General features: G+C 39.0%; 2 protein-coding genes across 3 annotated transcripts; one reads left to right on the plus strand and one right to left on the minus strand.

The window, feature by feature from the left end:
• Window positions 1–2,452: 2,452 nt before the first annotated feature.
• eef1akmt2 (EEF1A lysine methyltransferase 2) lies at window positions 2,453–7,035 on the minus strand. The gene is made up of 6 exons (XM_023418114.2): window positions 6,910–7,035; window positions 6,245–6,310; window positions 5,988–6,102; window positions 5,463–5,570; window positions 3,741–3,957; window positions 2,453–2,961 (listed from the first exon to the last, which is right to left on the minus strand). The coding sequence occupies exons 1-6, from the start codon at window positions 7,017–7,019 to the stop codon at window positions 2,864–2,866; spliced, it is 714 nt and encodes a 237-aa protein (XP_023273882.1). The 5' UTR covers window positions 7,020–7,035; the 3' UTR covers window positions 2,453–2,863.
• Window positions 6,993–16,715, plus strand: abraxas2 (abraxas 2, BRISC complex subunit). Of its 2 annotated transcripts, none has more exons than XM_023418112.2 (9): window positions 6,993–7,190; window positions 8,586–8,676; window positions 9,913–9,949; window positions 10,445–10,511; window positions 10,852–11,042; window positions 11,749–11,871; window positions 12,729–12,813; window positions 12,927–13,044; window positions 13,301–16,715. In XM_023418112.2, the coding sequence occupies exons 1-9, from the start codon at window positions 6,993–6,995 to the stop codon at window positions 13,870–13,872; spliced, it is 1,482 nt and encodes a 493-aa protein (XP_023273880.1). In that variant the 3' UTR covers window positions 13,873–16,715. The 2 variants fall into 2 exon arrangements, with proteins under 2 accessions (XP_023273880.1, XP_023273881.1); XM_023418113.2 differs by having other exon boundaries at window positions 11,752–11,871.
• The last annotated feature ends 768 nt before the right edge of the window (window positions 16,716–17,483 follow it).

The raw sequence follows: 17,483 nt of genomic DNA on the forward strand, positions 1-17,483 counted from the left end.
GGGGTGGGGTGGTGGGAGGGGGAAGACAGGGAGGAAAATGACCGACTAGCAGACTTTTTTCCCCAAGGGGGTTACTGCACAGTTAAATCAAACAGGTGTAATTATTAATTGAAAACAATACAAATGACCAGCGTTGTCATTACACACATCTCGAAGTTTAAGTTACAACTAACACCCCTTCAGAGTTGGTATGTTCCACTGCAATCCTCCCCAAGGCATTTACAATACTCATGTGCTCCTTTTTTATTACTATGATTTTCGTTGATGTTAATGATGCAAATAGCTGTTGACATCTCGTTACCACAAAGAAAAGTTTACTTTACACTACGCAACAAACCAAAAAGTTTCCACAACACAGTGCCTCTTGCTCGTTCCCTTCTGGACTCAAAACAATGTTCCAGACAAGTATAGAAAAAAAAACTAATCGATAATAATCAATATTAACTTCTTATTGGACTTGTATATCATGCTGTAATGTAGACATGGTAGTCATTACTGAAAAGGTATGAAATGCCTTGAAAGCGTTGAAGTCTTTCCCACTTCCACATTGGCTCTTGTGCCATGGAAAACTTCACTGCTACATGGTGCAGTAATTCAATCAATCCACGAAAATCCTATTAAAATAAAAAAAAAAACCATATAGGTTAATATTATGAGTGGAATAAAAGTGCAGCTTCAAAAGCCTGCCAGCCCGAAAGTCATGAAAGTGCTGACAGAAGTAAATGTTCTGTAGCTAAAGCTGAGTTCAACCCAGCAAGATCCACAGTTTCATGTTTTATTTTGCTTCATGGTGTGGACAGTAATAAAATAGCCTACTTTCAAAGATGACAGTGAGAAATGGTTCCAACTTCACTTTTGATTAAAATGAGTCTTTTTTAAAAGGAGAAACAGTTTGACTTCTTGAATGAGTCGACAGTAAACTGTAGCACATCTCAGACAGACATAGATATGTCAGCAGTTTTGCTAATTCTGCATATCAATACCTGCAGGACTCCATCATTAGGCTACTTTATGATTTGTAACCTCCTTATAAACAACAAGTGTTAAGCAAGTTCTATGTAAGTAAAAACATTTTTTCTTAATTTCATTTCTGTTACAGTGCAGGAATCCACTATTACAATTCATGGAAAAACTGACCAAAAGGCACATGACTCTACTGAGGCAAACAGGATTGTGGTGTAGTCTGGTTTCTTAGCAACAGCACCTGTGCATGGGAAATGAGTGGGCCACAGTATATTCAAGAAGGTAACTCTAATACATAATGAAAACATGACCCAATGAAAAACACTCAAAAGCTGCATCATAAGATGTTTTAAAGACAGTGAGAGTGAAAGTTGACAAATGTAAAGGAGAGGATATGTAACTGAGCTGGAGCTCAGTGGAGATTTCACTCCATGGGAAAATCTCTGGGAAGGTTGTAAAATTGGGCATAATACGCACATCCAGGCAGGATATCCAGAGCCTTGTAAAATTCCAGGCAGTAATTCTTGTAAAGCTTGCATGTGTTTACTCAACAGTGTGCCTCAACATCGATGGCTCCCATTGGGCCACTGGCCCAGCTCACAATTAAGTTCCAGAGTTTGGGAGTTATTAATAATGCCATTTAGATGGGAAATGGCAGACAAGCTCCTCTACTCACAGATGCCATGGCCTTTTGTTTATTCATTCTGTCAGAAGTTCTTAATCATGGTCCTCGGGACCCCAGGCTCTGCTGGTTTCCAGTTTAGCCAATTAGGTTAGGGGCTATTTTTCACATGACATGAAAGATGGATGCAATTAACTACCTGGTAAGACAGAACAGCGATTGTCAAATCTGTAGGTCAGACTCCTAACAGGATCCTTGCAAAGTCATTTGAGGGTTTCTAAGATGATTTATGAAATGGGGAAATGTGTTCAGTACAAATTATTTAATGTATCTTTTTTCCTGTGATGTACAATAATGTGAAAAATAATTTTTCCTCAGGGACAATGAAGTTTGACTAACTGGGTCTGTGATAATTGATCAAGTCAAACTAAGCCAGAATCATTGTCTGGCTTATTACCACAAATGTGCTCAGGAAAACAATGTCTCAGTCAAATAAGTGTCAGTAGGTGCACAAGGGTGAAGAGTTCATTTGTGAAACATGCCACAATACATGGGAACCTACATTACATCAAGGGCAACAGAGAATTCGTGTTAATTAGAACTAAGAGGTTTCATGTGGAAGAATTTCTTGTTAAGCAAAATCCAATTGTGGGTTAACTCAGGATCGGCAGTTTGTCTTATTCAGCTTTTTAAACTAGTTTACATCATGCAGTTTTAACACACCTCCTATGCGAGATTAGTAATCGTCAGTAACAGATTGTGTCTTTGTTTCGTAATCTACAGAGAAAACAGGAGGTTACATATATCCATGTGTATGCACTAAAATAGTTTTGATAGAAAATGACTTGAGTACTATTTCTGGAATACTACGAGATACACAGCAACATTTTTATTGTATAGAAATGACCTTAAAAGTGAAATTGAATGAATCAATTAATCTTATTAATCTGCATAAATGAGTCACAAACATTACAGAATAATGTCACATAAATATACTTAGCAGATGTCTTTAGCACTGTGGGTCAGTGTAAAGTTAATGAGACAAAACCAAAACAAAGCTGATTTGTTTTATCTCAAGAGAACTGTCCCACTCTGTATGTCTGCTTCTGTATACAAAGTCTTTTAAAAAAGGATCCTAAATAATCAGATCTTGTATTAAAAAAATATCTTAATATACTCAGATAGTATGATTTCCTGTGACAAACAGAAAAAAAAAAAAACTACAGAATTGATGGGGGAAAAAAAAAAAAAGACAAATATCCTCCAGGGACATGTGAATCAACATAGTCGCTTGAAGATGAGTGCTGTCACACTGTTGCCCGTCCTGCCTCCAAATTGGAAACTGGGTGTAGGCAACTCCTGTACAAACTCAAATCCTGTGAGGCAACACAGAGAAAAAAGTACAGGTTAAGACATGTGCATTATGCAAACTAGCAGAACATCAACATGCTGCCTTACACACAGATTCCTACAGTCTTTCCTTGTAGACTATGGCTACGGGGCATTAAGGAGAACTGTGAGCAAAGAACTGTTCATCCACCATCTGTGGTGCTTTCTGGGGCCGAGTAAAGACAGGCTGTCAGTGTGACAGATGAGATCTCATGGCCCTTTGGCCCCCTGCAGGCTCTTCAGAGTGACTACACTGAGACGAGTGACAGCTCATGGAAGCTTGCCGAAATTCTGACTTTACAAGACTGTTGTTGCCTGCAGCTTAACAACCTGCCAGGTAACTGTCAGGGTTGCAGAACTGTGTCTGTGTTTTGACTGGGGGTCAGACAACAAAACACCCAGATGTATAAAGACGTTACATGCCAGAGCAACACAACTATAAATCACACCGATGCGTTTCAACATTTTTTCCAATAGTTTTAACCTAAAATTGCAAACATGCACTTAACAAATATGCCATATCTTTAGGTTAGGTTTAGGAGCAAAACAATAAATTAATGACTTGACATAATTTTCATTTACATTTTTAAATGTCTAATTAGAGCTACCATTCAATATGTTCAAAAAAGTGCTTTGGGGTTGTTTAAGCCTGTTAGGAGAACAGCACACTCTGACAGACAAACTTTAAGCAGTTCTTTCCCACAGCAATATTCAACAGAACTGATCAAAATAAATGATCAGACCTAATTTCAGCAATTTCCTTCACCTTCACTGAATCTGTCTAGCAGCTGCTCTTTTGTCCAGTTACAGGAAGTGACAGCGAAGAATCCTTTGTCCTTAAGAGCATCTTTTAAAGCTTGGACATATAGTTTTTTGCCCTCCTCTGTGTCGTGTGGGTTTAGACTTATTGCATCAAATGTTCCTTTGTCGATGCAGACGTCAAAGTCCTTTAGCTCCCCTTGACAGTTTAAGAAATCCATCTCCTAAAATAAAGAAAAGAATGAGAAGTTAAAGAAACGTCTGTCTGTTGATCAGCCCTGCAGCAAATACAAAATGTGGCGCCTCATGTTTAGTCTGACTCTCTAACTATATAGTTACCGGCAGAAGAAACCTTTCAGCATCAACCAAGATGAAATGTGTTATACCTCATTGGCTCACTTTAAAACTAAATTCCAGCTGCTGACATAATTCTGAGAGGGTTGCTGACCTACCATACCACCAGTGAAAGGAGCCCTTTATCTGGACAGAGGGCAGAACACCAGATCTTTGGGGTGAACTCAAGAGCCACATACTCACAATCCATGGGTCACAAAATTTGAGATTTATGAGAGAGGATCAACAGCGGAGACAGAAAAATGTTCATTATATTGTTGCGACTGACATGGGTTCAATTTGAGTGTGAGCCTAAAAAACAGAAAAAATGGGAAGATACTAAAGGGTGAATGGGAAGTGGACAGTGACTAATGGAGAAGAGACTGGGCTTGGCATAGATTTGAAACTGACTTTTGAGGTATGGCCTGACGAGGATGTTTTTTTTTTTTTTTTTTTAAACATATGCACTTAAACACAAGCACGTTCACACAAATTATTATTTTGGCATCCTGCAGTATTGAAAAAAAAAAAAATCAACAAAGATGCCAATATATCATCTCTCTCACTCTCTTACACACACAGACACACATAGTGCTCCCCCTGCCCAGCTTAGGTCAATATTGACTTCAATGGCAGGCTTCCTGCCCAAGCAAAACACACACTGTCATAGGTGTCTTATGCATATAACATATATGCAGGTGTAGTATGCACACAGGAGAGGAACACTCACTCATCACATCCCTTATAGACCAGCCAGCATTTACTACCTGTTTTTTCTTGCATACATATACATCAGTAGACATGTTAAATCTTGCCAAGTCATTTTGGGTTTGGGGTGGATTAATCTGAATGGTGGGCAGGCTTCCATCACTTTCAGGGCTTTCTTACTATCCAACTCTCCCACATGGTAAACACAGGAGAGTTTCCTCTAACCCTCCAATGCTGAAAGCTATATTGTATCGTTGGCATTTAGGAATTAATGGGATTCATTTTGTATCAATGGGTGATTTGTGCATGGCATTGAATCCACCAGATAAACTAAAATATTATGCTATACCTATACAGCACTTCAGTGGAGTGAGTGTAATTTAATAAAATGTTGATTCGCACTTTTCACCTAGCTCCCCAAATACTCATACAGCACAACAGTGATCAATTAAAAGTGTAAATGCCATCATCCTCACTGTGCTTTTGGGTACTATAACAAAAGACATTTCACTGGCAGCCTTATAGTATTTCTACAAAACCCACAAATCTTCAAATCCCAATTAGAACATTTACTTTTCAAATTGTCAGTCATTTCTTGACACAATAAACATGAGACTTTGTATCCCCTATACTAGTGTAAGTTAACTGTACAGTAATTCTATAGTTCGACAAACATGGCTGAACCCACCTTTACGGTGATATCCGTCAAGTCCTCCGCCTGCAGAACATTTCTGGCCAATTCTACAGACGCTGGAGAATAATCTATAGCCGTCAGATTCCTGTATCCGTGTTTAGCCTTGAATTAAAAACACAGCAAGAACGTTTATCGAAAGTTTATCAACTGTTAAAGAAATGTCTGAGAAAGTTTTAATTAGTTTGTGAATTTGGTCATCACAGTAGACTTTGCTGCCAATTGCAAACTATCTAATAAAGGCTCAGTTCACCTCAATCAAAAAGATATTTTCCACTTAACCCTTAGTGGCATTTAGTCATGCAGGTTTTGAAATTGCTGAGTTTGCATTTAGATTGTACTTTTCTAAGCTTAGAAAAATACAACAACAATGATTGTTTCCATTAACAATTTCCTCGTTACCCTGGATAATCCACAGATGTTGCTATATGTTGTGATTGTGGTGAACTGACCCTTTCAGAACATTCAAATTAAGAACCCATTAAAATAAAGTGTCAAAATGTATTTTTACTCTGTTCACACCAGTTCAACTAAAAATGCTCCATTTCCAGTGCCAATGTCCAGAATGGCAGCATTTTCTGGGATCTTAACTTTGTCCATCCATCGCAGCACACGACTCATGCTTTCCTCGCCGAACCTTAAAAGAAGACGAAAACACAAACTTTAGTGACAGGATATTGTCAGAATCTAAAAACAAACCACTAAACAAAACAACCAGTGGAAATGTGAGTTAATTCAAGCAATAATTTTCTTAGTGTGTCAGTATTCTATATAATTACCATATCTCACCAACATCCCCAATGTCTTTGAATGTCTCAAGTTCTTTTTGGTATGCATCTTCCCAACTGCAGAAAAGGACAGTCATTGACAATTGGTTATATAAAAACCTTAGACCCAGATGACACATTGCTATATTAGAAGCATGACATAGTGTAGTGCAAAAAATAAACACATACTGAATAAGTAGCCTGATGTTAAGTTTATATGAACTGCTAATGTCTTGTAAAATCAGTGTTATTCTTGCAAGCTCCCATGAAGGCTGCTGCTCTGTTGTTCAGGACTACAGCAAACATCACCCCAACATCCTTTTAACAATCTCTGACTTTAATAGACATAGGCAAATAGTAATGGAGTGAAAACAGCCTTTTAGGGTCTACAGGTAGAGGCGGGTCTACTCCATTTATCTACCTGACGGCAAGTATTAACTTCCTCTTAACGTCACTTGTTGGGCGTTTAAGCTTCTTTAAAATAGTGCATTTGTTGCAGTACTGCCAGGACGATAAAATGCTAAAATAAGTGGCGACTTAAAAACATTTCCTACAACATATTTTGACAGGGTTGAAGTTATATCCATTAGCTTTGTTGTTGTCTCTCGTAGCTGTGAAGCCTGACGAGAATAACCAAACATCGTAAGTTAACATTAGCAGCGGATCACAAAACTCACTAGTCTTTCGTTCCGAGTATTGAAGGTCCAAAATCGTTTTCTGAGCATCTGTCTCCCTCCGGCTCTGAGGTATTTCCACAGCCATGTGTGCCTTCTGTGGCGTCCTCCATGCTGGTCAAGTATTCGCCTACACCTCCCAGAAGATCTTGCGTTCGAGGAGCGTGCCTGCAACCGCGGGGGGCATTGGGATTGATAGGGATGTTTCCATCATGGCGGCATCCATTTCAGGTTATACTTTTAGTTCTGTGTGTTATCACAGCGCCAACAGCAACTCAGATCATGTAAGTATTCCGAATTGTGTTGACAGACTATTATGCAGTGGTTGCTAAAGTGCGCGTAGCCCGACAATGCGCCTGATCGTTCACCAGCGTCATTAGTTTGTGTTGTTTTCCAGTGTCATCATCCTGTTGCTGGCTAGCTAGCTTTGGTCCCGTCTATTTACCGGCGGGTAGGGTTTAAGCAGACTGTGTAGCTGCAGCAATATAAAGACAGGTCTGGTCGTTTAAGATGATCTCATTTGTAACTGCTACACTGGCGTTAAATATCAAGTTAACACACCAATCACAAGGAGCCATGCATAGGAATATCTGCTACATCAATATGGGAATGGTGCTGGGAAAGTTTGAACTCCAGGAAATACTCAATAGTTAGCTGCTTAGCATGTTAGCTAAGCTACCAAGTCAAGTGACTTCCGTGTGTCGCGCTGCTTATGTCTACATTCACCTCGACCTGATATGTGATAGTAGTTTAATATCTCATCAAAAATACGACGCTAACACAGTAAATTTCCAGTTTAGGAACTTTTAGTTTTTCTCGTTTCGCCATGGCTAGATTTGCCTCTTAGCCCCCTAGCTAAGGTGAGTTGCATTTAAATCAATACAGTTTAACAAAGTGACTGACGTGCGTAAAATGATTTTTGCTTTAGCTTTGGCTTGCTCGATGTAGAAGTACGATAGAAGAGAAATACTTTGTGACAAAAAGAAACGTTTCACGCAAGCGGTAGAGTAAACTAAGCTAATGTCTGCGCTGTTTACATCTGTTTTCCTTCCGACAAGACTACAAGTCGACCTGAGCAGGTGGATTGTTGCTGGCCACAAGTTCACCTGCATTCCTGACATTAGCCGAAGGAGCAAGGCGACGTTGTGTTTACCAGCCGCTCTTCCTTGTCATTTGAAGTATACGACTGAGTTTAATCCCAGAACAAAAAGCTGAATTGTTACTTTGTGTTACATGAAGGAATGTTTTGACTATGATTCAGTGATTTTTATATTGTTGCTTAGTATGAACAGAATCATATCCAAAACATTATTATTCTATCTGACTGGCCATTAGTCTGTAGACTATCCCGTGTTACAACTACTATGGAGTAGTAGTATGGATGACTAAGGATTTTTTAATTGCTTATAAATTGTTTAGTCTATAAAATCTTGAAAAACGGTGAACAATGTCTGTGACAGTTTCCCAAAACCCAAGGTGACACCACAAATATTCAATTTATGTCAATAAGAGTAAAACAGAATTTACATTTGAGAAGATGTAACTGGAATATGTTTGGCCTTTTTGCTTGCACCAAGTAACTGAATCAAAGAAATGGAATTGATTTTCTGTTGATCAGCTAATTGTAAAAAAAAAAATAATAAAATAACTACAGTTCTTTTAAAAATGTATTTGCACAGGAGGGCTTCCTATTAGGAGAGGTGAGGCAAGAAGAGACTGTCAGCATCAGTGACACACAGATCAGCAGTGCAGAATTGCTCCAGGTAGTAGGTAAGCCCTGAAATGGACAAAACACAAACTTTTTGGCATCTTAAGCAAGAAGTAGCAATTGATTAATTCCTGTCTTGTCTGTTCTTCTACTTTGACAAGTCAAAATGTGTGCTGTAAAAAAAAAAAAAGAAAAGCTTATTGCCATTTAGTCCTTTTGCACCATTTTCAAAAATACTTGGCTTATTACAACAACACGTAATACAAGTTCTGTTAAAGCTCCTGTACACTCATGGTCCGCCCACACAGGTGTTCTCACATATTTTGCTTGTTGAGTGCTCTTCCCAAGACTGTGTAGGCATGTACACACTGACATCTGTCTCCCTCCCCTGTTAATTCAGTTGCATCTATTAGAGAGCATTTATCATTCTTATAAGTGCATACCCTCTGATGACATCAGGTGACTTCCACAAAGCACTGCCCAACCTTAACCCAAGAAGAAATGTAATATTAACATTTCTTGTTGAAGCTTACCTTTCAGAATCAGTCAAGCAGACTTAAAGAGAGGGGAGAACAAAACACAATTACTCATGTTGACATTCCCATTTAAAATGGGTGATCAGTCAGTATAACTACTGCAGAGCCACAGGAATTAATATTAGATTTTAGCTTGCCAAAATATGACAAAAATGAAAAAATATCAACAAAATATGACAAAAATGAAAAATATAGATAATGGATTACAAGTTTTTTTTCAGCTGTGTGTTGCTTTTACTGCTTTGTAAATTTCTCCTCTGACCCTTTAGTCCTGTTAAGAGAAGTGTTCTTTGATGTAACTGAATGTGAACTCTAAGAAATTATGCTAGTGAGCAGCTTTTTGCTAAGCACTTATCCCTCAGCTTCAGTTCACTCGGCCACAGAAATGTTCTGATTTATGTTAATGAGCCCTATTCAAAGTGGTTGGAATAAGAGTTTGCTTGGTGTGTGGTTTTGTCTTGTATATTAAGATGACTAAAACTAAAAGCCAATGTAACATATTCAGTAACACAAGCTTTATAAGTTACTGTGTTGCTTAAACAAAGTGGTCTAAAACAGTAATATTTTTGCCATACAAATTACAGGTGTTTTTGTTTTTTTTTAAATACTGATATAAATGGCAGCAAATTGCGGCCTTGTGTTTTGAATTTTGGTTTTTGGGCTACACATTGACTTACATTTGGATTATGCCTTTAAATATTATACTTTAAATATTTACATTTATAATGATATAACTGAAACAGCTGTTGTTATTTGTTCCAGAAATCCACAACCATGATCCTTGTGCACAGTTGTTTAGGTAAGATATGAGCTTTTTAATTCTCAAACGGCTTCAGTTGTCATCAGTGACACAGTGCTCTCTGCCACAATTTCATCATGTGTACTAATGTAGAAAAGATACTGTTTTAGGGAGGAAAATTTGTCATTGTGGTATTGTTTAGTTTAGGAAATCCTGACAATATAATTGTTGTCAATTTGTTGTAACATGCATAACAAAGTAAGGTAGGCTGTATTGGCACTTTATTGGAGTTATTGGGATCTGAGCATTTATTTATGATACAATAAAAAGTCCCAGTGTGCACAGTAGCTTACACTATCTGTGTTTTAGTTCACTGTGATATACTGACAATTTAACTCAGTTAACTTACATCCATTGTTGCACTGGCTGAATTAATTAGACATTGGACAGTAGATGGCCCCATTTTACAAGATTGGGGAACAGAAGCAAAGGAGCAGCAGGAACATGATGAATCACAGTGAACTTACTTGTTTTCTTTTTTCCTCCTGTCATCAGCTTTTATGACTACGCAGGCAAAGTCAGTGAAGAGAATCTCAACAGCATTCTTAAAGATAGGCGGAAAGTGAGTGAAATATTTTTTATATATAATTGTGACTTATATCCTATAAAATATTAGTGATTCCCTCTTGTGCTCTTTAAACCAAGGCTAAAATGAATCCCAAGAAGAAATCAAACATGAATTTTATTTTATTGTATTGAAATTAATATGTTACCTTTGTCTTATGAGGGATTTCCATAAGTGGCCATACAGGCTTCATAATGATGTGAAGTTTTTCCCAGAAACTTTATATTGTGTGTGATGGCCAATGTACTTTTTGTTAGTTTGTCCTGAATGTGGTTTGATTAGTGATACTAAATTGGATTAAACACATTTTAAAAGATTTGTTTCTTGGGTCATGTAGAACGTGATTGGTTGGTACCGGTTCCGGAGGAACACGCAGCAGCAGATGTCGTTCAGGGAACAGATCATCCACAAACAGCTGACTCAGCTGCTTGGTGTGCCCGACCTCGTCTTCCTTCTTTTCAGCTTCATCTCCACCGCCAACAGCTCCACACACGCACTGGAATATGTGCTCTTCAGACCGAACCGCAGGTAATATTAATCAAACACACAGACACACTCATTGTATCTTGTGATACTACCGTCTGATCAATAAATATTTTGATTGCTTGGATTTTTAATTTACATCGAGATAGTTCCCACCATGTGCATGTTTTTTCCTTTTGCCCAGAGATACTACAGTCTGATTGTTATCTGGGCCTATGATGACTTTATTATTATTATTATCATTACATGACCAATCCACAATTAAATACAATTAATTTGTCAATGTCATAGAAAAAAAACTGCATTTTTGTCAATATGTCCCAATATGTTCCATGCAGTGATGTACACAGTTTTAAAATTTGGGAAAAAGAAAGAACTGGTACCAGAAGATAACCAGAGTTGAGGTATCAGAAGAGAAAATGTTTGATTGATGCATCCCTACTTCTTTATACATGTTGAAATCATGTTCAAAAAAAAAAAAGTTAGTGCATATATTTGTTACTGGATATAATATATGTGTTAAAAATACATTATCAATGCTTTGCAAATTCTTAAAATGCTGAAGTGGTAACTATGGGGAGAGATTTATCTTTATTGTCAGTTCAGCTTCATAAGTCACCAAAATCTGTCTCACTAGATAAAAAAATGCTTGATAAGAGATATCTGTGAAAGCAAAAAAAGTTCATATTTGTGTTGCAAATAGTTGTATGTAGCATTCTAGTAGCAATGCCAACTGGTCATCTCCACTCAGTAGGTACAACCAGAGGATCACCCTCACAATCCCAAACCTTGGCAACACAAGCCAGCAGGAATACAAAGTCTCCTCAGTGCCCAACACCTCACTCAACTACGCCAAGGTCATCAAAGAGCATGGGTAAGGTTTGGACTCCCACCTTTTTTTTTTTTTTTCTCCGCTCTGAACCCATGTCACTGTGCTTCTCCAATTTTTTAGTTCAGGGAGGGTTTAGACAGACACGTGTCTCCTCTGATATGTGCGGAGTTGTAATGGCCACCTGTTTTCATCCGACAGCTTACTTCAGCTTCACCTTGAGGGTGTACATGTGTAACTCCATCACATCCCCCCATGCTGGTGCCTCAAGTAATCAGTGGGAGTTGATTCCCTTCCACAGATACTTTTCTGTTTGAGAGGGGTGCGTTGCTGGCAGGTGGTGTGCAACCCCAGCACCCAGGACATCCAACGCACGAGTGTGTGCGTGTGTGCGTCGCGTGTGTGTGTGTGTTCGTGCTAGTCCTAGTTTATACTTGACACTGTGTGTTAATAGTATCAGCATACATTTGCAGTGGAAAGCTGGTATGTGACAGGCTGCACATGCTTCTGCTTGTATTTCTGTGTCTTTGTGTCTAAACTTAGATCAACTGTTTCTGTCATAGATGGGTTGAATACTGTGTCAGTAGCATCTACACTGCAGGTGCAGACTGCTGGCATGATTATCCAGCCTTTGATAGGATGACTATTTCACTTCAGGTCATCCAGCTGATATTTATGTTTGACAGCCAGTGAAATATTGTTTGACTTAGCTTTGATATAGAAGGCATCCACAATTTAAACCTGTGCCTCTGTAATGTATGATCTTAATGAACAGATAGGGAGAGCTTGTACTGTGTGATATTATTATTATTATTATTATTATTATTATTATTATTATTATTATTATTATTATTATTATTATTATTATATATTAATGATGTAATTGGAAAATATGTCTCTAGGGCTGAATTCTTTGACAAAGATGGTGTGATGAAGGATATCCGAACAATATTCCAAGTCTACAGTGCACTACAAGACAAAGTGCAGGTGAGCCGGATGACAGACAGCTGTTTGATTTTTCCCTAAGACGTGTAGTGAAATTGTTTGCTAAGGAAGTTTTTTTTGGTTTTTCCCTTTCCACCTGTTTGTCTTGTTTTTAGGCCGTGTGTGGGGAGGTAGAACAAAGTGAACGTGTGAAGGAGAAAATTCAAGAGGATGTAAACAAACTTAAACAAGAAATTTCTCTCAGGAAACGCAAGACGGCAGAAGAGGAGAGGAGTACGTACCTCTTTTAGATTCTATTATGTCATTAAAGTTGTTCAGATCTCAGTTCTTCTGACAGTTGCTCTGAGAGTTTCTCACTCTCCCTCAGGCCTTTTTTAAATATTTGATCAGTCAACCAGGCCAACTTGATTTCCTCCTATTTATGTGCCAGCACTTTGCAAATACATACAAATACACATACACATGCCTTACACTACAACAATGACTATTTTTTTTATAACCAGTTAAAAAAATTTTCTTTATACCACAGGGCTCCGTGAGGCCCAAACTGCAGATTCCCATTCCACTCCAGAGGAGACCACAGAACCTTCTGAGGCTTCCCTTCTGTCCAGGATAACCTTCCACACACCCTCTGCCCCGGAGCGGCCCAGTACCTCACCTAACCCACCATCTTATGCTGACCTCTTGACCCATGATGACTCTCTGCCCTCCTCTTCGTCCCCACCTACCAGTGCTGCTCTACTGCCCCGGCCCCAAGCTGTGGGCTCTCCAGGACACCCTACCCCTGGCCCAGTGGGGATGGGCCTTGGCCTCGGGTTGGGCTTAGGCCTCAGCGCCAGCTCCAATCCTGTTACCACTCCCAGCACCCCGTACCTTGGCAATGGTGACGGATCGAGCTCTGACTCGTTAGATAGACAAGCAGCAGGGCAGGAAGATGATGAAGACGATGAGGATGATGAGGATGACGAAGACAGTAGCGAATATGAGAACTTAGTGAGTGAAGCCGCTCACCTGCCAATGGTCACAGCCAGCGTTTTAGCTCAAGGCCGACCAGCTGCCCTCAGTCCTGATGGGGACGCTCGTGGCTCTCAGGCCACATAGAAACATGTGACAGAGTGTGTAAGGGACACACATAAGTGACGCACCTTGAGTGGTGGGCATCTCAAGCAATCAAAGAGAGACAAATATAGACAAAGAAGTGCCAGTCCTGAAAGTGAAAGGCATGCGCAGGTGGTGTCCCGCTGTGTGTATTTCTTCTTGTCTTAGTCTGATCTCCATTTTATGGGGAACCTTGCTAGGCTTTGCAGGTGTGTCTCACTGGGGGAAAAAGTTGTCTGTTTTCTGTTTTTCTTTTTGGAATGGGATTGGTCTCGGTCCTTCGGTGTGGATGTGTCCGGTTTCAGGGTCAGAAGTGGATATTACAACAGTGTATGCCAACTGGTTGGCAAGCCGGCTCCCTAAAAGACAGGCCCACTCTTTCTCTATCTTTTTGCTTCACATTTGCATCAGCAACTCTGAGCACCCACTCTTGCATTACCTCTTGCACTATTTTTTTGCCATCTTTTAAACAAACCATGTAAGAAGAGCAAAGGGAAAATGTTCTGCGGCCTTCAAACAATTTTTTAAAAGTAGGCAAATGGTTGACTTTTTTTTTTTTAATTTGAAAAAAGAAATATATATGTAACTACACATTTCTCTCATTGATTTTGGACTTATTACATGTTGTTTTTCTTGTTTCACAGTTTTTAATCATACAGTTGCCTATTTAAATGATGAACAATAGATTCCAAACTAAATTTACTCTGCCACTTCTATAATGGGTGCTTTATATATATATATATATATATATGTGTATATATATATATATATATATATATATATATATATTGTCAGATTGACAGTTAATCTAATTTGATTGACAAGAATGTCAATGTCAAGTTCTTCTTGGATAACACTGAAATTGTATGCGCTTTGCTGCACTTAACAAAATTTAAGATTTCTTTATTATTGTGCTATACCAATGCTGTCATGTTGTGCCACTTGAGTCAGTCCTCTTTGACCACCCTGAGCCAAACTCGGCTCAGCTTTTGTGCGTTGTACAGGGTTTCCCAGGGCAAACAAAATGTACTGTAGCTTTACTAACCAGATGCTTAAGGTTTCATTCTGCTGCTGCTGCAACACAGAGCGCTACCACTAAAAAAAACTGCATCTGTCTGTTCTCCTTCATATAAAAACCTGGCTGCTACTTCCACTTCACAGTGCTGGTTGTCTAATGCTACTGACCGTGATCATATAACCACTTCAAGCACACTTCTCACTGACTTATTCTCTATTAAAGTCATAGCGGAAGGCTGATACCCCCTGTAGTGTGTGAATTGTTACCTTGGGAACAGCGAGTGAGCGATCACCTTCCTGTCTCAGCATAGTTGACAGCAGACTTCTTGTATTCTGACCTGGTTGGGTCAGTGTAATGTGTATGGACCTGGATAATGTGATGAAAACATGACCTTGCTTCAGTATACAGTGCCTTCCACTCAGGGCAGTTTCAATCTGCACACAGAACACATTTACAGATCTCTCTTGAGGGGTAAAATTATAACAAACTGTGTTGTGTTTGCAATAATTGACTTCCAGCTTTTTTTTTTTTTTTTTTTTTAAATCCTGCAGTTATATGCCTTCTTCCATTTCCTTTCTATGATGTTGTGTTTTGTCTACCTGAAACAATCGTCACTGCTTCCCAAAGCTGTTCTCCCTTTTTGATTTTACTGACGGCTTCAAATTGGACCTGTATCTCATGGTTGCAGCTGTGATTTTGCTCGCTTTATCATTTGAAACTGGAATTATAACTGTCAAGTCAGAGGGAATCTGTTTAGTGACCGAACACCCTGCAAGGCAGAGTTGGTATGATGAGCATAACTGACATGCAGATGACTTTCTCTTTGCTTTTTTTTTCTTCCAACATTTGGCCCCTTTGAAGACAACTGAGGTATGGATTGATTGGGTGCTGGACGTAAAACACCCTCCTTGCATGAACTGGTCAGTTTTAGACACCATTATATTCAGCATGGACAGACGATTGCACTGCACATGGAGGGCGTCCAACATCGTGATCAGCAGGTTGCACTCAGTTTGGACATGAAGACGTTTTGTGGTGGGAGAGGCTTTGCCTTGTGAACAAGCTCCGCTTTCTTTACACAGCCTGTTTGTACATCATGTTTTTTGCCTTAGGGTCATATAATTTGCTCTGGTGTGTAATGCTAATGCATCACTGATCGGGAACTGGCACTCAAAATCTTACTTAATAATCACCCAGATCAACGCAATCACACAATGTTAAAAGACATGACAAAATCAATTTGTTAGGAGTATGGTTTCCTTTGAGTACTGGAATATAATAAGGAAATAGATAATGAATGTATAGTAGACAAGGGAGGGGTAGTATTTAAACAGCACTTACTGTATAAGCTTGTTTCAGTTGAGTGTTGTGGTATAGAGCAGCAGTTCTCAGTGTTGGTCCTCACTCTTAATCCTGGTCCTCAGGCCCTAGATAATTGCTTTTTAAGTCTTACTTTCTGGAAATTTCAGGTGTAACCTTGATTTGAGGGCCAGAACGAAAACCAGCAGGGCTCTGGGGCTGAGGACCAGTGGTATAAAGTGTGAGAGGACTACCATTGTTAGGATCCTATACCTATAAAGTTCCAACATAATACAAATATACACTCATGTACTCTTACTGTATGGGGTGACCCTTCCCTTCCTTCCCCACGTGGGCCATTGCAACATCAACACCTCCCTGAAGCACAAAGTCCAGTGCACAGCTTAGATCTTCTCAGCTTTTATCTGGATTTGTGTACTTGATGAAAGTAGACAAAGGACTTGGTTGGACGAGCACAGAGAAAATGGTTCTTGAACTGGGGGATAATAAATGAGACATGCTTATGTGATATGATTTGCCTTTGTTGTCTTATTGCCACAAATTGAGTACCACTTCAAATATGCAAGTGATTTCTGCATGCTTTAAAAACGTATATCATTTCATTCATGCTATTTTTTTTTTTTTTAAACAAAATGTTTTGCAGGATTTCTTTTTTTTTTTTTTTTTGGTACTCACCAATACGTGCAGTAGTATGTACTTTTGCAAAACCATAGCTCCTACATTTATTTTGCTCGTCTATCTCTATGCGCAAAACCTACTGGTGCTTGTGTCAATGACATCACATTGGAGTGGGACGGTCCTTCCGTAAACAAGGGTTGCATACATGCATACATTTTCGCTCATGAACAAATTATTTAGTAAAGCATTATTTTGAGTGCAAATTAAATGTCAGCTTCGGAGTGTGTAGTTGCCCGTCAACAATGATGATAATAATAATTCAGCGCTGAGAAGTGTTGCTCCAGCTGTCATGCATTACTGCAGATTGCTTGCTGCAGTATTTTTACGATGACATCATCCCTTTACCCCCTTTAAGGGGATACCACGTGGTTTTTTGAGAGAGATGCAACACATTGCGATGCTCGAATCAAAAACAAACATATTTTAACTGTAACTAATTGGGCCCATCGACTAAAAGAAAATTATCTCTAAACGAGGTTGTTATTAATGTTGACATTCGAGTCTGTTTTGATTTCACGGAGCCTTTTAACGGTTGGAATGAGAGACGTAGGATCTGATTGGTCAGTGTCAGGGGATACACAAAAATCAACCAATCTGC

This window comes from Seriola lalandi, unplaced genomic scaffold (assembly GCF_002814215.2).
Source record: "Seriola lalandi dorsalis isolate HSWRI2012SDOR001 ecotype SW California unplaced genomic scaffold, Sedor1 jcf7180002054580, whole genome shotgun sequence".
NCBI classification, from domain to species: Eukaryota; Metazoa; Chordata; class Actinopteri; order Carangiformes; family Carangidae; genus Seriola; species Seriola lalandi.